This window comes from Chiroxiphia lanceolata, chromosome W, assembly GCF_009829145.1.
Source record: "Chiroxiphia lanceolata isolate bChiLan1 chromosome W, bChiLan1.pri, whole genome shotgun sequence".
Lineage (NCBI taxonomy): Eukaryota > Metazoa > Chordata > Aves > Passeriformes > Pipridae > Chiroxiphia > Chiroxiphia lanceolata.
The window spans coordinates 13,556,796-13,580,025 of NC_045670.1; the positions used below are offsets into that span (position 1 = coordinate 13,556,796).

The window sequence follows — 23,230 nt, forward strand, 5'->3', positions numbered from 1 at the left end:
CTGATTTCCCTAAAAGTTCCCTCAGAGGGAACCAAAATTTCCCACAGAGGAACCCATGATTTCCCTCAGAGGGAATCCATGGCAACATTTCTAAAAGTTCCCACAGGGGGTACTACCAAATTTCCCTCAGAGAGATCTGTACTATTGTCAATCTGCACTTTGGGTCAGAGAACAGTATCCTGTCCATGACACCAATTTCATGTTAAGATCTGATTAGTGAGATGCCTCTGCCCAAATTAAGGTGCAAATGAGACCATATACTGAAGTCAATAATACGAATTTTATTTAACAATGAATGTGAGGTAGAGAGATAGAAAGAAATAGAAAAGAGGGGGGGGAGAGAGAGAGAGCAAGAGCAAGCAGAAAATAGTCACTACCTGTGGATCCAGTGGCATCCTGTTGGTCCTTCAGCACCCTGGGCTTCTTGGTGGTGGGGGTCCTGGAGTCATTCTTTTGAGGGTACCACCTTTATACAGTCCAAGTTCTGGGTATCCATGGGGTGTTTGCAGATGCCGTTCCCATAACTTGGGGTGATATGTGTATGAGCAGTTGCTTCCTTTTTTACAGTTTGCCACAATGGGAATTTTTGTCTGGATGTGTTGACCAGGATGTGCTAACTAGATCTTGCCTCTGCCAGGCCTGGAATTAGCGCCTTCCTGTCACGATCCCCTCCCTTCTGTGCTTATTTCAAGTTCCCGCTGCGGTGGTTTATGGCAAGTTTCTTCTGCAGCCTTGACAGGCAACTGTGCTCTTTAAGTCCTTACACCACCTAGCACTACCACTGTAACCACTAAACCATATCATCCAGTGCCAGATCCAGACACCCCTTGAACACCTCCAGGGATGGTGACTCCACCACCTCGCCAGGCAATCTATTCCAATGTCTGACCACCCTAACAGTGAAAATTTTTTTCTAATATCTAATCTCAATCTCCCCTGTCTCAGCTTAAGGTCATTTCCTCTAGTCCTCTCACTATAGACATGGCAGAAGAAACCAGTTCCCACCTCTTTACAACCTCCTTTCAGGTAATTGTAGAGAGCAATGAGGTCCCCCCCGAGCCTCCTCTTCTCTAAACTAAACAAACCCAGCTCCCTCAGCTGTTCGACGTTTTCTAGATCCTTCATGAGCCTTGTTGCCCTTCTCTGGACAGGCTTCAGCACCTCAACATCCTTTTTGAAGTGAGAGGCCCAAAACTGAATGCAGTACTCAAGGTGCAGCCTCACCAGTGCCGAGTACGGGGGACGATCACTTCCCTAGTCCTCCTGGCTACACTATTCTTGATACAGACCAAGATGCCATTGGTCTTCTTGGCCACCTGGGCACACTGTTGGCTCATATTGAGCCAGCTGTCAAACAGCACCATCAAGTCCCTTTCTGCTGAACAACTCTCAGACCACTCCTCCCCAAGCCTGTATTGTTGATGGGGTTCCTGCAACCCAAGTGCAGGACCCGGCACTTCGCCTTATTGAGCCTCATGCAGTTGTCCTTAGCCCATTGGTCAAGTTGGACCAGGTCTCTCTGTAGAGCCTTCCTACCCTTAAGCAGATCAACACTTCTACCCAACTTGTTGTCGTCTGCAAATTTACTGAGGATGCACTCGATCCCCTTGTCCAGATCATCAATAAAGATGTTAAACAGGACCAGCCCCAAAGCTGAGCCCTGGGGAACACCGCTAGCAACTGGCCACCAACTGGATTTAGCTCCATTCACCACAACTCTCTGGGCCAGACCATCTAGCCAGTTTTTGTATAATGTGGGCTTTGACTAGCATGATGCCATTTGTATTTCAGGTTTTATTTGCCATCTTTCTAGTGCTACCACTTCAGTAAAGGGGAGGCTATGGACTGAACTCAGTGCCTTTTAACTCCTTTACAAGTTGTTCTGCTTTGAAGAAGAAAGTGGAACTGCAGTTATGTGTGAATTGTGACAATATTTAGCAACTTCTGTATAGAGTTTCTGGTACTTCATATGTAAATATCTTTAAAATGGTTCTGATGATGTGCCACTCACAAACCTGGGAATTGTGTGGGAGAACAGTAATTGACATGGCCCAGTGATGGGGAATGTTCTAGCTGCTTTCTAGCATAAATGATCATGTTCCAGGGCATGGGAATGTTTCTGGACAAAACTTATGAGTACAGATGTTAATCCTCGATTCTCCTAAATTCTTTATGGACTAAGGCATAAAGGACTCTTCACATCACAAGGGGTTTTAGATGCTTCAGAAAGGTAGAAAGGAGAGAATGCCTCCTATTTATTTTGGGTCACTAATTCTGTACTCCTGTTTCCCCTTCAGATGGTTTTAGTGGTTGTTTATAGTGGTTGTTAAAACATCTTTCAGAATGCAGTCTCCTTTCCAGCACCAACTTTCTGGCATGAGTAGGTGTGTCTGCCCTCCATCGGGCTATTGCTCGCGTATGAATGAATATATTGTGGTCTTTCATGGAAGTGCTGTGCATGAAGTATGCTTTTTAGGGTTGTGAGGAATTTCATTCTGATTTGGTGTGCATGTGTGTGAATATTAAGAGCCCTAGTTTATTGTCTGGGTGATGTAGTGGGGGGGGACAGTCTTGCATCTCAGGCAATGGATCTTTTATGTGAGCAGGAGACTGGAGAGACCACTTTATTTCACAGAATCACAGAATATGCTGAGTTGGAAGGAACGCACAAGGATCATCGAGTCCGACTCCTGGCCCTTCACAGGACTGTGCCTGAGAGTATTGTCCAAATGCTTCTTGAATTCTGTCAGGCTTGGTGCTGTGACCACTTCTCTGGGGAACCTGTTCCAGCACCCAACCACCTTCTGGGTGAAGAACCTTTTAATAATATCCAACCTAAACCTCCCCTGACACAACTTCAGGCCATTCCCTCAGGTTCTGTCACTGGTCACCACAGAGAAGAGATCAGTGTCTGCCCCTCCTCTTCATCTCATGAGGAAGTTGTAGACTGCAATGAGGTCTCTCCTCAGTCTCCTCCAGGCTGAACAGACCAAGTGCCCTCAGCTGCTCCTCATATGGCTTTCCCTCAAGGCCCTTCACCATCTTTGTTTCCCTCCTTTGGACACCGTTAGACACCAGATCAGTTATGGAGTCAGAACCACCTTGTGGGGAGTGTGTGTGTGTGTGTGTGTGTGTGTGTAGGGGAAAGGGATGGGTTGAACCTCACGGAGGTGAGGTGGCATCTTATCCCTGGAACCCACATGGGGAAGCCCCGGAGTAGCTGTCAGTCACAGACAACCTGGGAAAACTATAACACACCATACCTCCTGGAGACCCTAAACCAGGCTCAGATTGTCAGGGACAGTGAGAACACTGCCCCTCACCCTGACCTGGAACTCCAGAGTGGCTGGTGGGTTAGAGGCCCTGCCTGGAGGGATTGACCATAGGGACCAGAGCAAATAACACCATAGGCATGTGTTTGCCTTGTGTCGCGACCCTGCCACCTGGATGTGTGAGAGCTGGTCTTCTACAAGGTTCCAGTGGTATCTCTCTCTCCCTCTTTCTCCTTCTCTCTTCTTGCTCCCTCTGCTTCTCTTTCTTTGCTCCTTTCTTGATGCTTATGGTGGCTTGGAGCTGGAGGGATTGGATCTTGACTTAAGTGTTGTGGATTGGTTGGATCTTGACTTAAGGGTTGTAGTATATGCTGAGTCAGTATTGTGGAACATTTTTGTCTAGCTTGCGCAGTGTCCTTTTCGAACTTTGACCAAGTTCCCTTATTTGGTCCCCTAAATTAATAAAGAAATCCCTTGGGAACAAGTCCATGGCTTATTCTCTTGACACTATCTCAAGGTATTAAAGAACCCTATATCTATATATTAAAGTAAAACTCCTAGCTAAGACCTTGAGCCGGCAGCTCCCAGGGCTGGAGTGTTACAGACACTCTCTAATAGCTTAATATCTTTCTTATATTGCAGTGACCAAAACTGCACACAATATTCAAGGTGAGGCTGCACCAGTGCAGAGCAGAGTGGGACAATCACCTCCCTCGACCGGCTGGCGATGCTGTGCCTGATGCACCCCAGGACACAGTTGGCCCTCCTGGCTGCCAGGGGGCACTGCTGACTCACGTTCAACTTGCCATTGACCAGGACCCCCAGGTCCCTTTCTGCGGCACTGCTTTCCAGCATCTCATTCCCCAGTCTGTATGAACAGTCAGGGTTGCCCCATCCCAGGTGCCAAATCCAGCACTTTCCCTTGTTGAACTTCATATGGTTGATGATTGCCCAGTCCTCTAACTTGTTGAGGTCTCTCTGCAGGGCCTCCCTGCCTTCGAGGGAGTCAACAGCTCCTCTGAGTTTTGTGTCAGCTGCAAATCTGCTTAGTATCCCTTCTAGTCCTACTTCCAAGTCATTTATAAAGATGTTGAAGAGCACAGGGCCCAAGATGGAGCCCTGTGGAACCCCACTAGTGACAGGTCGCCAGTCTGATGTTACCCCATTTACTATTATCCTCTGTGCTTGACCCGTGAACCAATTGCTCACCCACCACATGAAATATTTATCCAGTTGTGTGCTGGATATTTTGTCCAGAAGGATCCTGTGAGAGACGGTATCGAAAGCTTTACTGAAATCCAAAAAGATTACATCAGTGGGTTTCCCTTGATCAACTAGGTGGGTTACCTTGTCATAAAAGGAAATCAGGTTTGATAAGCAGGACTTTCCTCTCATGAAGCCGTACTGGCTGCGACCAATGACTGTTGTCTTTCAGGTGTTTTTCAATACCTCCCAGAATAGTCTTCTACATAACTTTACCAGGCACTGAAGTGAGACTGACTGACAGGCCTGTAGTTTCCAGGGTCCTGCTTCTTGCCCTTCTTGAAAATTAGGACATTCAACAGCTTCCAGGCAACTGGGACCTCTCAGGATTCCCAAGACCACTCAGAAATCATAGAGAGAGGTTTTGCAATAACATCAACCAGCTCTTTGAGGATTCTGGGATGAATCCCATCAGGCCCTATATTCGTGCTTAATTAGATGCTGCTACCTTTGGTCTGTGTTTGACCCAACCACCTGTGAGAGTCTGTTCTTTTCCTATCAAGTTATGAGAAAACAAGCACTGATAACAAGAACTTCGTCCTTGAAGGAAACATCCTGTATAAACTGAAATTAATTGAGACCTCACTATTGACTGACGGCCCTCCAAGGACATTTGAAGGAGAAAGTGAAGAAGAAGATGATGAAGTAAGCCCCCAGACTCATTTAGGAAAGACCTCCCGAAGTGTAGCACACAGGCGTGGGGAAATTCCAATGCACACACACATGCGCAGAAGGGGCACCACTTACATAACGGGGGGGAGGGACTGAAGGCCTCTGGCTGGGTGGTACTGGCCACACCTCCCCAGGTAGATGTCACAAGTTAATGGTATAAAAAGCAGATAACTCTTGCTGGGAGGGGACTCAAGCTTCACGTGAAGGACAACGTTGCCTTTTGCAGAGACACCCGCTATCTTGTGAGCCTGCTGACACTCCGAGGATGCAGCTTCTGCTATGGGGAATTCTAGGCATTCTGGGATCGGTAAGACAACCTCGTAACACCTGAGTGAGTGGGGGGGTCATACTGAGGGCTTATTTTCCTCCTCTTCCCTCTCTCTCGGGTTCTCGTTTTGTTGGCTACTTCTTTGCAATATATATTGTGTTTTGTTGAGCTTTCAGTGGTGTACTGGTTTCAGTTTCGGCATTCTCCCAGCTATAGGCCCCATAGATTTGTAGGAATCCAGCTGGAGCAGCAGATCCCGCACAATTTCAGGGTCAACTGGGAGTTGATCATTCTTGCAGTCATGGTCCTCCAGCTAAGGGCATGTGATAGTTTTAGTCTAGGCCTTCCTGGAGACCAGCTTGTAACCAGGGAAGTACCCTATGTTCCCAGTATTCCATGCTATTCTTTACGTAAGCAGAGGTATAAATAAGGAGAGAGAACGCTCTCCCCTTTTCTCTTCTGGTGGACTCGAGAACGGCAGGTCCCTGCGGTTGGTCTCACTCATCTGGGAGTTGAGGCCTACAGGGCCTGTTGTTTCTGCTGATTCCGGGAGGTAGAGGGTGCTGGCAGTGCTTGACGCAATTCTGCTATCTCAAGGAGAGTAGTAAGATTTTCTTTTGCTAGTTTTTATTGACTGTGCATACCTACTTCGGGTTTCTTTTGTGTTTTTGTCCCTTTTCCCTTCTCCTTTTGGGGTGTTGTTTGGGGTTCTTTTTTATATGTACATAGTAATTTAACTGTATATAACTGTACTATACGTAAATATATATATATTTTAGTATATAGTTCTGCTATTCTGGGTTTTTTCATAGTTTTTTTTCTCTCTCACTCTTTGCCAGAGGCTTTTCGCTGAGTCTTGGGGACTTGGCGGGGAGCCAAATCAAAACTAAGACAGGGCACTGAGACCCCCTTGGTCCATCATCCACATTGAAGACAGAGGCAAAGAATGTGTTAAACACCTCTGCCTTATCTCTGTCCTGTTTGTGAGGTGACCATCCTCATCCCATAACAGGCCGATGATATTTCTATACTGCCTATTGCCATTAATATGTTTGAAAAAACTCTTTTTATTGTCCCCCCCATTTCTGGCAGCTTCAACTCCATCTGAGCTTTGGCTGCATGAATTTTCTTCCTACAGTGGCAAGCAGCATTTCCTCAGATGTTTCTTCCAGTCAACAGTAAAAGCTATTTTGAGCTGACTTTATTGATCATACAGGTTGATTTCCTGCAGGCTCTTCTGTGTTTGTTTGTGGATTATTGGAGTTGAGTATAGTCCTAGTGTAGATGACCTAGTAAAATATTTATATTAATCCCAACTCTAAGCAGACATGCATCCTGGAAGACAGCATGTCATGTAAGCTGCTGAATATTGGAGCAGTTTTGCTCTAACTGTTCACTTTTTTTCTCCCTCCTGGCCTGCCCTCCCTCTGTTGTGTCCTGAGCTTCATTGCAACCTAGGACTCCATCGCACAGTCACTTCAGGATACTGTTTGTCTTTCTGCAGATTATGAAATATGGTGTCAGCTTTGATAGGTTGAATATTTATAGAGAGAAGAGGTTACCAATATAAAATACTGATCCTGTTCATCATGTTTTGTCAAGGACTGTGAAATTTTACTTTTGCATGTGCTGTCTTAAGTCTTGTGAAGCAAATGCATGGCATGTCCTGCTTACACCAGTGATGCACCCCACAATGTTGGGAATGTGTAATCTGTGTGACATGTCAGCTTTGGAGCACTGCTTTGTATTAAGGATCCATTGCTCAAAGGTAGTGAGTTGTGTCAATTAATATGCAGCAGGCTTTGTGTCTGCTGATTGTTCTTCTGATTTAATATTCGTGATGGTCTGTCTTACCAGCAGTAGTGGTGCATATTTAAGGACACAATACAGTGTTGGGATGCTCCCTGGCATCCCACAGGCTGCCTATGTGTCTTCAGGGCAACTATTTCAATCCTTATGCAACTTCTGGCAGTCTATCGTCCTACAGATGTCTTAGGAATGTGAAAAAGAGAGGCTGTAGGCTCTGCTGATGCAGTAATGGTCAGGATCCCTCTTGGCCTACTCTTTCTAGAGAGCTGTGACGCTGCCTGTGTCTGAGATGGATGTAACTTGTTCAGGACACTTGGCTCTTTGGAAGAACTGGATCTATATCAGAGAATGGACCTTCTCGTCTCACACCGCTGCTCTCTATTAGACAAAAAGTTCTCTAGTACAAGATTTTACTTGTGTCCATAATCAGTAAAATGTCAAAGGCTATATTTTATTTAACAATTTTATTTGTGATAAATGCAGGCTGCTGCCCACAATTATACTCTCATTCCTCCTTTGTAGTGCTCATGTAGCTCTACAGCGAATAGAAGTGATCTGGATGAAAAGTAACTCTCAAAACATAAATTTTCCACCACGTGTGTTCTGTAGTCAGATAACCAGTTTATTAAGTTGCTACTCAATTGCATGGACATTTCAGCCTCCTTGGAATGGCGTTAAATGAGGTGTGTGGAACAGGCAAGAAGGGGACAAGAACCATTAATTCCCTTCATCGATAGCCTACACTTATGTTTGTCTGCTCTTGTTTCATAACACTAATGAATTTTCCCTGTGTAGGGAGGAGAAATAAAAATACCTACTTCCCTTAAACACTCAATCCAAATTTATGAATGTTTAAGTCACAACATCTGTATTTAAAACCAGGAGTTTGGTGAACTTGGATTCTTTTAGCTATTAATTTTAAAGGGAATGTAGCAACAAGTCAAACTTCAGGCTCTGTAATTAGGAAGTGGAGATGTAAGTTGCTTGTGAACCAAATTCTCTTAGTTTCTGAGGTGCGAAGTTTTCTTGCTTTATTTAAATCTGACGCTGCTTTTAGTTTGTGCCTATGACTGAAGGCTCCTTTTTCTTTACTGTTGTGATCTTGTCCTTGAATCAGTTTGGTAAAGAATTAGTTATCTCTCTTTTCCTCCTCCTTGATTTAGCAATTGAAGGTTTGTTATCCTATAGTTGAATCCTAAAATACTATACTGTAAAACTGTGTTAAACATTCTGTGTTTTGTATACTGTGGAAAAGAATATTTAGTTCTTTAATCAAGGAGAGTACAGAAAACAGTGAGAAGTGTTAGCTACAATGTACTTTTCTTCAGTCTGAATTTCCCTGTTTTGAGAAAAGCAGCAAATTAGTATGTGCATGGAGAATGAGATTAATGCTTAAGTGGTGGTACCTGAAAGTTAGATTGTGATGTTCAGTTTAAGATACACATGGCATTTGTTTGAAGTCTTAGGGAAGCTTATGTTTAAAAACAAACAAAAAAACCCAAACCCAGAAACTATCCTTTAAAATTAATTTTTTTAAGAGCTAGGCTGAAGAAGTTTTGCCTGTTTTAAGTAACACTACAACTGTATTGACTACTTAAAAGCAGAGAACTTGTTCACCTTTTAAAAACATTTATCATTTACTTTGAATCACTTGTTCCATTTTGATAGCCTCCTTCATATAGAAAATATAGCATGAGATGTCAATCTAAATTCAAGTCTAACAATGCTCTATCTTCTATGTGAGAGGAAGTATTCTGTACATTTTTCCATGTTTGACATCATGGTGTTTTGAATAACCATGTTCCATATTCATATCAATTTTTTGATTTTGTTTTCAATTTATGCACAGCACTTGCTCTGAAATTTGGGGACTGAGTACACCAAACACGATAGATCAGTGGGATACAACAGGCCTTTACAGCTTCTCTGAACAAACCAGGTGAATATTCTGCCCTCTCTTGCATCATAGAAATCTTGTGGGAGGGATTGGCTTTGGAGGGTCTGTAATGGGATGCTTTAGCTATAAAATAGACTAAAATGCTTCCTAGGCCTCTCATGGTACAGCATTTTAAAATATTTGCTTGCAAGTGTAGAAATCCAAGTGTTATCAGCTGATGTTTTGACCAATGAAACTAATTCTGCAATATTCATTTTTTCACACCAGTGCTATTGAAAGAATGGGAAGACTTGTTAAATGCAAGCTCTAATGTGATTTGGTATTTAAATTAACAAAGTTGGGAAACTTAATTCTTTAGACCTAATCTTGCAAAGTGATTAAGCTGCTTTGTATGTCACAAGCTTTCAGTTAAATCTTGCTAATTGGCTCAGATACGAGCTACTAAAGAATTGTTTGTAAATTCTTCAGTAGTTAATGGTGGGCAAATTCTAAACAGGGTCTTTATTTTTTCATGTCACATTACTTGATTTGTGTACTGAGGTTTGTCTCCCATCCCATAACAATCATAAACATCTGCATTTGTGTAAGCATATGCAGTCTGTCTTAAAACTAGCAAAACGTTTTCAGCTGGTAGCAAGGCAGATGAAGTCAAGAAGATAAACTGTACAGCCCTTGAAAGAGGTGCATTCATGCTTTTTGCACTACAGTTATACTGCCATGTGGATCACTTGGGCAGCTGACTGCTTATAGGCTTATTTGCAGTCCTGTTGGAATTCTTATACTTAAAACCATAAAGCATCTATGCCATAGCAAAACCTTGATGTGTAGTAGTGGAAGGGACCATTAAGTGTGTGATTTTATTTATTTTTTAACAACTCTGTTCTGCATTTAAAAAAATATATGAAGCAATCATCCGAAATACTTGATTGAATGTAAAGTGGCTTTTAATGAATTCTAAATTCACTGGCAATAATTTGAGCAACTCAAAAATAAGAAACTACTAGATATGATCATTTTTATCACATTTGAAGCCTTTTAACAAAAGTATAAATGTCACTAGCAGTGTCAATCCTCTGAATTCTGAGAATGAATAAACCACCCATCTCGTGTGTACACTGTTGCTTGAGTGATTAAGAGACAACATGCAGTCTGTAAATACTTCTCAACATTTCTCCCCTCTAGATCTCTCGATGGCCGTCTACAGGTATCTCATCGTAAAGGATTACCACATGTTATTTACTGTCGTTTGTGGCGCTGGCCAGATCTTCACAGTCACCATGAACTTAAAGCAATTGAAAACTGTGAATATGCTTTTAATCTTAAAAAGGATGAAGTGTGTGTAAACCCTTACCACTACCAGAGAGTGGAGACACCAGGTAGGAAGACTGCTTCTGACTTTGTATAGCATCTGAACATACTTGATAAGCATAATGTTATAAGTGAAAAAGAAAAAGATGATGCTTTCTCTTGCCAAAAGTACAAGATTCTTAGAGATACAGATTTTGAGAATACCACCCTTATAGTTTTTAATAGTAAAGTTACTGAAAAATCTTTACGAATGTGGAGATACCTTTACCCCGATTAACATTTCCAGGACTGCTAGCAGTTTCCAGATGGCTAAATAGGACCTGGACTGAAAAGGAGAACAGAGATGATTTACCTTTGCTAATGTGGAATAGTCTTACTCAAGAGGCACTTCAGGAATCTGTTTCTTCCACTGACTAGTAGTACAATTGTAGTATTATCAGTACTGAGATTCAGAAAATTTCAAAACATCTGAAGAGATTGTTAGATGGTTTAGATATATTTTTTTTTCCTTTTAACTCACACAAGTGTGTATTTTGAGGGTCTTACTAATGCTTTGAATTTTACTTTTCCAGTCTTGCCTCCTGTACTAGTGCCACGGCACACTGAGATTCTAACAGAACTGCCGCCTCTTGATGACTATACCCATTCCATTCCTGAAAACACTAACTTTCCAGCTGGAATTGAACCACAGAGCAATTACATACCAGGTATTTTCTTAACTCTCACTGTAAACAGTACATTTAACATTGTACCACTGAAACAAAGATGGCAATTTTATCCTCCTAAGTGATCAAATTAATTGCAAGATGCGCCAATAACTTAGATCTAGTTGATTTTGTGTATTAATTACAATGGAAATACCTGAACACTGCTGTTTGCAGAACACAATCCTGTGTGAAAGCATATTGCTTACTTGGTTTCAATAGCTTATTTAAGATTCAGAATGCTAATGAGTGAAAAATAGACCTTTCAGCCTGTTTTACAAACATATAGGGGTTGCCAAATGCTATGTATTGGAGATTGAGTAGTAAACTGCTGCTCAGTCTCACCATGTGTAGTCTGGGGAGAAAACTAAGTTGCAAATCAGTGACTTAATGTTTTGATCTGTAGTTCACAATCAGTCAAGGTCTGCTTTGTGTATTTGTTACTGTGTGCACAGTTTTGTCTTTTTAGTATGAAAAAACAACCTAACAATATTGAACTCAAAGAATTCCTTCTTTGCCCCCTTCTCCACCCCAAGACTAACCTGCTATAGTGCACCTGAAAACTGGTAGCTTTATTGAAACATAAAATCAGTGAATTTTGTTTCCTGTCCCAACTTTGTGTTTCCTATCCCTTCAGGAAGTTGCCCAGAGTGTAAAACCAAGTAAAGCTGAAGTTTTCTCATAAATGTTTAATGCAACTATGTTATGAACAAGCTGAAAAATCAGATCTGGACTCTCTTGAAGAATAAAATTACTTGAAACTCAAATATGTGCGATGTAGAAACAGGATGTTGCTTCTGTTTTCTTTAAATGTATCCAAGAAATGAAATGACATTAAAAAATGCAATAATTTGTTTTTATCTGTTTAATCTGGGCCCCGTTTGTTGCCACCCAGGGACAGCAGATCTTTAAAGAGCAATTTAAGGGGTTAGAAGTTGGTGCTGCTTTCATAACTGATGTATGCTTTTTTTGACTCAATCTGAGGGCTTTTGGTAGCATTTCCTAACAACTTACTGGAAAGCCACCATTTGCAAATCCAATGCTATGGAACTGAGCTAAAGCAGCTAGGTAGTTAATTGCAGGAAGTATGTTCAAGGTGATTGTGGGTATTCACATGATCTTCAAATGTTTATGCAGCTAACCACACCTTACCTCCTTCTCTTTGTCACTGACACCCTCCTGTTGTATTCATGGCATCTTACTTTATTTGACCTCCACGACTTAATCTTGAACACTCAGTTAGGTTCTGATAAGTCATGTGTGTCTTGACAACCTACTTCAGAGAACCGTTTTCTTAAGCAACAGGCCAGACTAACAACAGTGGTAGCTTTGCACCACAATACCGTCTCAGTACATGATCTACAGAGAGGTTGGTTTCACTTACAGATGAGAAGATGGCAATTGCGAAGGTGCAGGATGGCTGCTGGGACTGTATGTTCCCTTTCAGGTTATGGATGTGCTCAGTTGCATTCAAACACTGCTAAGAATTTTTAATGCTGTACTTGAGCATTTATTTCCAGCTGTGGTGGTGCTCAACCTCTGACCCTAAACTGTATTAATAGTACTAGGTGGAGGAAATCTCTTTTCAGAGAGATATTAGTTAGGGAAAATAATCTATGCCAAAGACTCTGTATTAGCAACTGGAAACAGGGGGCATGGGTTGGATTGGAAATGGTTATTGACCTTTTACCATGGTTGTAGGCTTAACTATAATGTATGATTTGGAGAAGGGTAGAGTCCACTTTATCAAAATGAATTCAATAAAAATGTTCAAAATTAGTATGATTTTTGTTATCATACTTCTTGATAGTGAAGATTTCCCTTAATTGTCCTTTTAAATTATCATTTGAATTTTGTCACATCTATATTTAGCACACTAGCTTTACAGAGTGAACCAAAGATATAATTCTTTTGGTTAATTATTATTTAATCAACTGACTTAATCTAGTTTCCTCTCACTGACTTCCTTCTGATCTTACTGTATTGCTGTAAATCTCAGACATGATATTTGATATAATTTGATTTTAATTCTTAAACAAAAGACTTTAAATTTCTGCTGTTTGATAATAATGTAATTAAATGTATTTAATCCCTCAGATGTCTCAGAGACAATTCTAAGGTGATTGTAGAGATAGTTATCTTCAAACACTTTCACTAAAGAAATCTGGGGTTTACCTTTAATATATAGAATCATAGAATATCCTGAGTTGGAAGGAACCCATAAGGATCATTGAAGTCCAACTCCATATAGGAAAAGACATTTGCCCAGTTCAAAGAAAATTATTTCCTGAAAAGCAGTTGGTTAACTCATCTGGATTACAAAGTAATTTTGAATGGAGGAAGGGAACATACATACTCTTCTGGGTTTTGAAGATATTTCTGTTGAATTACACACAGTTTCTAGTATCAGAATGCTTCAAACTTGTTACTGAGTTTACTTTGGTCTGTGAAACTCCATCTTTAAAGAAAGCTAGTTAAAAAAATAGATGATTGTTTTAATAAGTAATAATGATAATAGAGCTTGTGCAGTGTAACTAGTTAAATAATATAGCTATTATTGACTGAAATCGACTGTTAGATATTGAAGAAAAATGGATTCGAGGTGGGGACTGAACTGAAAAGTAACCTTCAAATCTAGCAAGGAAGGGTATCTGATCTGATGGTTATACTACATAAAGATAGCTCACATGATTTTTTTCTTTTGTGGAAGTCACCAAATTTTTTTTTTTCATCTAATTCTACTAAAAGTGAAAGCTGTTGATTACAATTGCAAAATTGTTGCTCATTGTAGTGAAAGTATCTTGTCTTAAATGGAACAAACAAGGATTATCTGTTAATTATATAACATATTTGAACAGTTGACTGGCATACAAGAGATGATACATTTTACATAGACAATTAAGGCAGGTAATGTATTTGAAGTCCTACTGGAAGGAAAAAGGGACAGCAAAATGACATTCTAATAAAATATTCAGGTATCATATGGAGCTCATGAAGATTTAAGAACAAAAACCCCAAATGTTAAATCTTAAAAATTTCCCCAGTCATTGAACCAATAGGTGGATTTTTTGTTTTGATAGAAACACCACCTCCAGGATATATCAGTGAAGATGGAGAAACGAATGACCAGCAGTTGAACCAAAGCATGGATACAGGTAACAGTATTTTCAAAACTTGGAATTACTAGCTGTGATCCCTCTGCATAGCAGCATGAATTCAGCCCAAGAGATGATGGCAGTTTTCCTCTGTACAACCTGGTGTTTTCTGTTTAAAATATCACTTTCAGTCTTTAGTAAACAAATTAATATTTTGCTAGGGGAATGCTTTTAAAACATTCTGTACCATATTAAGTACATTACGTGTTTCATAACAAAAGCATACAGGTCTAATTAAGTCTTCATCAGATTTTAATAGCTGATTGGTTTTAACCATCCCCAACTTTACCTTCTGGAAACAGGTTCATTGGCCTAAACAGATGCTGCATTTTGAGAATCTGTCTCTTAACTCTGGCACCTTATCACTTCTGCCATGTTTCAAATCAATTCTTGTATGGAAGGGTCTATGAAAAGAGTAGTAGAAACATTGCGCATTTGTGCCTTTGTATGAATTTCTAGATAATGTGTTTGGCTTTAGACTTGGACAAAGCACAGTTAAATATGCTGGATAAGAACCTTCTGCTATGTGCTGGCAGACTTGAGTGTGTTTGATTAGCTAATGTTAGCAACCTTTTTTAGTTAGTTGGAATCAACTTCACCAGTTTCTGTAAGAACTGCAATATTTTCCCACTATGTGACAACAGGTACCTTAATTAAAAAAGCCTGATATCAGCAATCATTGTAGGAATGATTCTGTGCAAAGCCTCTTTGTATTTTGTCTACGAGTGCACAAATTGTGTTGGAGAGTTCATGTTTTTCTAAATTTTTTCCTTCCTCCTTCCAGGAAAGAATAATCTCAAATGAGGAAATCCAACTTGTTCTTCTAGAGATAAACCCTCTCCTTTGAGAATAGAGGCAATATCTTGCTTGTCTCATCCACTTTTTCTTAGCTTTTTTTCCACTGAATTTGGGAAGAAGTCACTACCTTCTCACTGGGCTGAAGCACCTCTCTTATGAAGACAGGCTGAGAGAGTTGGGGTTTTCCAACCTGGAGAAGAGAAGGCTCCAGGGAGACCTTAGAGCACCTTCCAGTACCTAAAGGGTCTACAAGAGAACTGGAGAGGGACTTTTGACAAGGGCATGGAATGATAGGAGAAGGGGGAATGGCTTCAAACTGACAGAGGGCAGGGTTAGATTAGATATTGGGAAGAAATTCTTTCCTGTGAGGGTGGTGAGGCACTGGCACAGGTTGCCCAGAGAAACTGTGGCTTCCCCATCCCTGGAAGTGTTCAATACCAGGTTGGATGGGGCTTTGAGCAACCTGGTCTAGTGGAAGGTGTCCCTGCCCATGGCAGGGGACTTGGAACCAGATGATCTTTAAGGTCCCTTCCAACCCTAACCATTCTATGATTCTATGACAAGCACATAAATAAAGTTATGTTCACAGAGTGTGCATGAAGTGAAAGCTCTGCCAAATACAACACTAAGATGTTAATTGAGTCTTTATGAGGAGAGGTAGGTTCCCATGAGTCTGGAAAATTAAATGCAGTCTTAATTCACAATAAGTGTGTGATATGCTGGAAAAGTGGTGTTAGGATTTCTGAGGTTTCTTATTCCAAAGAATTTCAGTGTAAAACTATATCTAGATAATGGTTATACCTACCTATCTGAAATAATCTGTATTGCTTCAACAGGATCTCCAGCAGAGCTGTCTCCTAGTACTCTTTCTCCAGTTAATCATAGCCTGGGTAAGCTGGAAATACTTTTAATTATTTCTCTATGTGTGGTGACTCTCTCTCTATATATATATATATAACATTAAAAATGAAAATGTACTTAAAAAAATTAAGAACTGTATTAGGAGGAGACTATTTGGTTGGCTTGCTGATGATGAACATAATAGGGCTGGGTTAATAACTTGTTAACTACTACTCTATTTCTATAACTGTTGAGTTCCTAGCAAAGAGAAAGAATAATATGGTTGTGTGTGCAGGACTAGCATTTATAAAATAAATACTTTAAAGGATGTTAGCCAATCCATAGTGCTGCCCAGACTTGCTGACTCCCTTGTATATGTGTTCTGTTGCTCTTCTCATGCACTGTTTGACCTGTAACTGCAACACAGTCGTTGCTCCCACATTAGTTGCCCACCTGCTTTGATTGGGTGCCATTGCTATGTATTTGTATAAATGCCTCAGGAAGATCAGATTCCCCTGGGTTTGTTTAAGGAATGGTGACAGAAAAATGCTGTTCAGAACACTAAGTAATTAGGGTAGGTAAAAAGGGGAAACAGCTCAGGAAAAGCTGAAGATGCACAGGGAAGATACTGAGCTCTCATAGGGGAAAGTAAAAGGAGCTTAGAACTGCTTTTCGATAAAGAGACAGTATAAGATCTAATGTAATACAAGGAAACATCATTTTCATATTAATATTTTTTTCCTTTATGTGGTTCAGTGTTTGATAGTTTAATCTTTTCTTTAACATTGCCAAAATGTTTGCAAGTTATAGAAAAGCAACAGAAATATCTCAATGTCTGGCACTCACAGCAGCATTAGTTTAATCATTTTGCCGAGCAAAATACAAGTACTGAACTAAATGAGCTGTGGTCAGATTAGATCACTCCTTCTTCCCCTCCTTCCCTTGTGTGAAAGATTGAATTCCATTCTGTTTACTGGGGTAGATAAAAATGACAGCAAGCAAAATATGATTTGAGGAGACTACCTCTGTCATTTCTGGGAGAGACAAATAGCAGGGCAGATAGATTTATTTTCAGCCTTAAATTCTGTATTAAGCTTGTTTTTTAATATTTTTTTTAGACTTGCAACCAGTTACTTACTCGGAACCTGCATTTTGGTGTTCAATAGCATATTATGAATTGAATCAAAGAGTGGGAGAAACCTTCCATGCATCCCAGCCTTCCCTGACTGTAGATGGCTTTACAGATCCTTCAAATTCAGAACGATTTTGTCTAGGTTTGCTTTCCAACGTAAACAGAAATGCTACAGTGGAAATGACAAGGCGACATATAGGTAAAGATCTCTGATCTTTAAATATTTAATTTCATTTTAGACATTACATTATCTGGAATGATCCAGGTAGGAATGATCTGGAATGATCTGGAATGGTGTGTTGGGTTCCTTTTGCCCTTGTGCAGCCAGCCATAGAACTTCTCTCTCAGAACTTGTCAAGGAGAGCTTGGTCTCTCTTGCTAAGAAGTGGAAAGACAGAGAGGTTGCTGCTTCTGAAATTAGGGAGAAATATAGCTTCTGTTACCACATCCTGTTGCAATTGGGAAGAGATGTAGTGATGGCTAGAGCTGAAAGGAACTCCCTTTCCTCTATCAGTAGTCACTAAGCTGGTGACAGCAGCAGTCACACAGCTGTCAGGCTGCAAGCGACACAGGAAGAAACCACTCAACTGTATGGGATTTCTGTTGCTCACATTGCTGTTCTCTGCCTTCTGGAAAAAGATGATGTACCAAAGTATCCCAAAGGGCAGGGTTTTGGCTTTCAGGCTCCCTGTTGGACTGCTCTGTCCTAGGTAGCATTTATATTCAGGGTTGCTTATAATTGAAATTTAAACTTTAATTACGAAATATTAGCATGTTGCTTGGTTTATTCTAATTTATGAAACACAGAATGGACATTGGTAATACATGAATGCTTTTCTGAAATGGGAAAAGCTGCAGTCGAGATAACATGCTGTTTTGACATGATTAAGATTTTCTTTGTAATGGTTAGTCAAGAATATTGTTTTCCACAATGCAGTGTCTTGACCTTAGGTTCTTCAATAAACTAGCTTTTTTTTCCTGGATTCTTTTATTTAGCAACATTCGTGAAGGTTTTTTGTTTTTATTTTTGGTAAAAATTTCAACCTCTTTAGTAGAACTTTCTGATTCCCTCTATGCCAAATCCAAATGCTTGTGTAATAAAATTTTAGATGTGCAGAAGCCCAGGCTATGCCTGTGCTAACTGATCAAAATGATCAATGATGAGGGAAAGCAAAAATGTAAGGAGCTCTCACTTTTTTTAATAGAGCAGCTCACATTTTGTTTGAAAAATTGTTTTAAAGAAACAGGGGAATAGAAACTACGGCCTTTAAAGAACCTGTTAATTGTAAGTGATATGGGGATGATGGAAGACTTCCTGAGGTGCAGGTTGATGGAGAACTTCTGTCTTCTTTAGGCTGACTTCCAACCCAAAGAGCTCAGCAGCATCTGCAAAGCAGGATGTTAAACGTTGCAGAGCTGCTTCTGTGTGGGCAACAAGGGCGGCGTCATCAGCATATAGCAGCTCCCGGACAAGATGGTTTAGGGTCTTGGTGTGGGCCTTCAGACGCCTTAGATTGGCGAATCAGAGCTCAAATCAGTCCAGCAGTTTAATTACCTAGGTAGCCTCATCTCCTCGGATGGTAAGATTGACGGGGAGATAGACAACAGGTTAGCAAAGGCATACAGTGCTTTCGGAAAACTCCACAAAAGAGTATGGCGTAATAAACACTTGAAGAAAAGCACAAAGATCAGTGTTTACAAAGCCATAGTGTTGTCTACTCTCTTGTATGGTTCCGAATCATGGGTCATCTACCGCCACCACCTGCGTCTCCTAGAACGCTTCCATCAGCGCTGCCTCCGTACAGTCTTAAACATCCACTGGTCAGATTTTGTGACCAATACATCTGTTCTTGAGCAAGCAGCAGTCACAAGTGTAGAGGCCATGCTGATGAGAACACAGCTGCGATGGGCAGGGCACGTCTCAAGGATGAAGGACCACCGCCTCCCTAAGATCTTGCTCTATGGTGAACTTGCCACTGGCTGCCGCAAGAGAGGAGCCCCGAAGAAAAGATTCAAGGACTCCCTGAAACAACATCTCAGCCTTGGCCTTATTGATCACCATAATTGGTCCACTCTGGCCTCAAATCGGGAGGCCTGGAGACACAGCATCTATAACGCTGCGGAAGCCTTTGAGAACACACGCAGGATCACTCTCGAGGAGAAAAGGCAACGCAGGAAGAACCGTGTCTTGCGGAATACACCATCTAAGGAGTCTTTCTGTTGTGCCTTTTGCAACCGGATATGTCTGTCACGTATTGACCTCATAAGTCACCAACGTGCCTGTAACAAATGTGGATAAAGCCTTCCCAAATCTTCGTTCGCGAAGCTCAACCATGAATTATAAGTAGTTTGAGAGATCAATTGTACATTACTTATATTCTGCTAGAAATAACCCATACAGGTTTTTTTCCACTTAAAGAGAGAGAACAAAATCACAATTTAAAAGTGAACAATACGGTTTCTTATGGGTATTTTTTTGTAATAGGGCTAAATGAAGTATTGTTGGTTTTGTTAAAGTAGTACAGAGAAGGGGTATGCAGTGGGTTATGAAATAGTGTGGGTGCATGTAAGCAGAGAGTGTCGAAATGGTACACTGTGTTTTCCTCTTTTGTCATAGTGGCCTGTGCTGCTTCACATACAATTCTTTAATACTAGCACAAGTTTTAATTCTGTTGAATCTAATATTTTTATTTCAATTTTGGTATTTCTTTAAGTGAAAAAGTTATTTGGTGGTGAACACTGCTTTCTAACTTGGATTTGGTTACAAACCACTACATGGTTAGAAAATTCTATCTCACTCTTGACCAAAAATTATTCTGCTTCTCCTTCAAATATTGTGTGTTCATGGGAGAAAAATGCAAGTTAATTGTGTTCTACTCCTGCTACAGGTGTCAGCCCAGCTTTGTGGTCCTGTAGATAATTGGTTTCTGTTGTAAAGAAAGAAAAACCTTGGCCTTCTCTGAAACAAAATACTCTCGCTTGTTAATCTGCTTGGGTCATATAATAACTAGAGTTCCTTTGAATTCTGCTACAGGAAGGGGAGTACGTCTCTATTACATTGGTGGAGAAGTTTTTGCTGAGTGCTTAAGCGATAGCGCGATTTTTGTTCAGAGCCCCAACTGTAATCAAAGATACGGCTGGCATCCTGCAACTGTGTGCAAAATTCCACCAGGTTAGTAGCCTACCAAAGGTCTCATGGGAAAATATTCAGTGAATGTATTCACTGGACATTTGCTTTCCTTTTCATAGTTTCTTCGTAGTTTTGGGCTTCTGTGTAGTAAACGCGAGTATTCATTGGACTTTTTTTCTTTATAGGATGCAATCTAAAAATCTTTAATAACCAAGAATTTGCTGCTCTTCTGGCTCAATCTGTGAATCAGGGTTTTGAAGCAGTTTATCAGCTTACTAGAATGTGTACCATAAGAATGAGTTTTGTTAAAGGATGGGGAGCTGAATACAGGTAAGAAACTTTTGCTTTTAATTTTAGAGCTAATTTTTCTTCTTTCACTAATGCACTATTTCTGTCTGGTTTGAAAGTTGTACCTACAGGCTTCTTACTGTTATTGTAGATATGCTGTCTGCAAGTTGTGTGGCTTTATTAATATAATAAATAAACCACACGACCCGGTTGGTTGGATTCCCAAAAACCAAATCCGTTTATTGGAAGCAAACAGCACCTTTTATATGCACTTCAAAACAACACGTGATTCTGTTAGCCAACCACCATGGGACTTGCCACTGCCCATGTGTATTAGAGTATATTTTGGGGACTACATCTCCCAGGATGCCTCATCCAGCATCCCTAAAACACGTTCCCCACATCTCCCCCGGCTTTATTATTAAGATGAATCATAGAACAGTGCAAATAACAGAACAGTACATTTTTAAACCTTGTAAAACCTTTAACAATTACCATTGTATCACAGTGACCCAACTCACTGCTTTACCTTGGTTCTTCAACAAACCTAGTTATTTGAATTTTTATCTCTAACCTTTTGAATTTGTTTGATATAAACTTGAACCTTTATTTTCTTAAGGGTTTGTGTGTAACTGGGATAAACAACAACTTTATTGATCTGAGGGTTTTTTATGTAACTGTGAAACTTCTCTAACTAGGATGAACAACAACTTTATTAACTTGAGGGTTTTGGCATAACTGGGTAGAACATTGATTTTACTTTTCTAAGGGTTTGCATGTAATTGGTAGAAGCATCAACTTTATTTTTCTGAGGGTTGTTTATAAAACTGGATGGTACTTATGTAACTGGGAACCTTTATTTGTCTAAGGGTTTGTGTAGAAAAGGGAAAATTCAACTTTACTTCAACAACAGGGTTTATTGGGGGGTAAACGTCATGAACTGAATTCTTCTAATGTGACCGTGTGGCTGAGGTAATGTTACCTTTTTAAGGCTTAGTGTTTAAAGTGCTTGTACACTCACACAATTCTCTTTCATTCACTCATACACACTCACACCGGCGGCTGCCACTCTCTTTCTTCACATGCGCACTTATGGCTTTTAATAAGATTCTGTATTTTTGCCACATTGGTCATTTTCAGTAATAAACATCAGTTGTGCGTCTCTGTCTGCAGTTTCTTCAGTTATCATTTTGGTTCTTACTGCTACTGTGAAGGTGTATCTATGTAGGGTTTGACACACCTGGAGGGAATCCATTTTAGTTCTTTACCTGTAGATATACATGCATACCCCCTTCCCCATGTCACAAGGTCTACCGGTCCCATCCATTGCCCTGATATTAGGTCTTTTATCATGACCAGTGGTTTGGGAGAGGAAAATGCCCGAGATCTGTGCCGTCTCCCACACCCGCTTTTCTCTGCACTGTCACAACCCAAAAAATTTATGACACATTGCCCCCCACAGATGCCCCCGTGGGCCACAGACGGACCCCCCCCCCGTCTTTTGAGCATGTCCTCTAGGGCATGGTGCACCCTTTCCACCATGACCTGTCCTGTGGGTGAGTGCGGCACGCCTGTGGAATGAGAGATTCCCCAGTCTGTCAGGAAAGCCCTGACCTTTGCTGAAATGTATGCCGGGCCGTTGTCAGTTTTTATCTTTTTTGGGATCCCTAGTGTTGCAAAGCAGTTAAGCCAGCGCCTTATGGCATCCCTTGCCTTTTCCCCAGTGTGTGCGGTGGCAGTTATGTATCTGGAGTGCGTGTCGACTGCAACATGAACATATTTTAACCGACCAAACTCTGGTATGTGTGTGATATCTGTCTGCCATACCTCATTAACTATTAGTCCCCCGGGGTTAACTCCTTCCTGGGATGGCACTGGAGTAATTTGTTGGCAGTCTGGACATGACATGACCATGTCTCGAGCCTGATTGAGGGTGATTTGAAATTGTCTCTTCAGAGAATGTGCGTTCTGGTGGAAAAAGGAATGAGACAATTTAGCTTGCTCAGGTGTCCTAGGCACTGCAGTGAACATAGCTGCTGCATCAGCCCTTTGGTTCCCATCTACTACAGGCCCCAGCATTTCTGTGTGACCTAACATGCATTTATGTAGAATTCAAACCTTCTGTGGTTAACAAGAACCCATACAGTACGTATTTCAGCAAGTAAGTGTGGATTAGCAACATCTCCAAGGAAGGAAGCCTCGAGACGTGAAACCAAACCTGCTGTATAACATGAATCAGTAACAATGTTAATTGACTGATCAGAAAACAGTTCAAAGGCAATGAGAATAGCTGCAAGTTCTAGGACCTGTACCGAACCATGGCTTATGGTCTGTACCTCCTTTTCCCACTGTCCTGTAGCAGGGTTTACCCACGTCACTGCAACCTTTTTGGACCATCCTGATGCATCAGTAAAAACTGTGAGACCTTTTATTGACTGGTGTTGACATCTGCGTGTGGCTTTTAAGGGTAGGTTACCCATTTCTGCCCAAAGTCTGTACTTAGGATAGTGAGTAGAAATGTCACCGTCATAGCCTGCCAAGGCTGCCTGGAATCTAACATCTTAGGCCAGTAGCCAGTCGAGGTTGCCCTTCGTTGCTGGGATTTAGATGGTCTCAGAATCCTGTCCATCCAACTCCTGTAGACGTCCTCTGCCCTTAATGACAAGCTTGACAAACATTTAATCAATTGTCCAC

General features: G+C 40.9%; 1 protein-coding gene across 2 annotated transcripts in view; it reads left to right on the forward strand.

Annotated features, from left to right (window-relative positions):
* LOC116780033 (mothers against decapentaplegic homolog 2-like) overlaps nt 1-23,230 on the forward strand; it is a 54,564-nt gene that overhangs the window by 19,884 nt on the left and 11,450 nt on the right. The window contains exons 2-9 of one of the 2 annotated variants that reach the window (XM_032674537.1): nt 9,134-9,223; nt 10,364-10,557; nt 11,062-11,196; nt 14,274-14,348; nt 15,983-16,036; nt 17,105-17,317; nt 20,153-20,290; nt 20,434-20,578. In XM_032674537.1, the coding sequence (XP_032530428.1) occupies nt 9,134-9,223; nt 10,364-10,557; nt 11,062-11,196; nt 14,274-14,348; nt 15,983-16,036; nt 17,105-17,317; nt 20,153-20,290; nt 20,434-20,578 (1,044 nt within the window). The remainder of the gene's footprint in view (nt 1-9,133; nt 9,224-10,363; nt 10,558-11,061; nt 11,197-14,273; nt 14,349-15,982; nt 16,037-17,104; nt 17,318-20,152; nt 20,291-20,433; nt 20,579-23,230) is intronic. The other variant, XM_032674538.1, reaches the window with a different exon arrangement.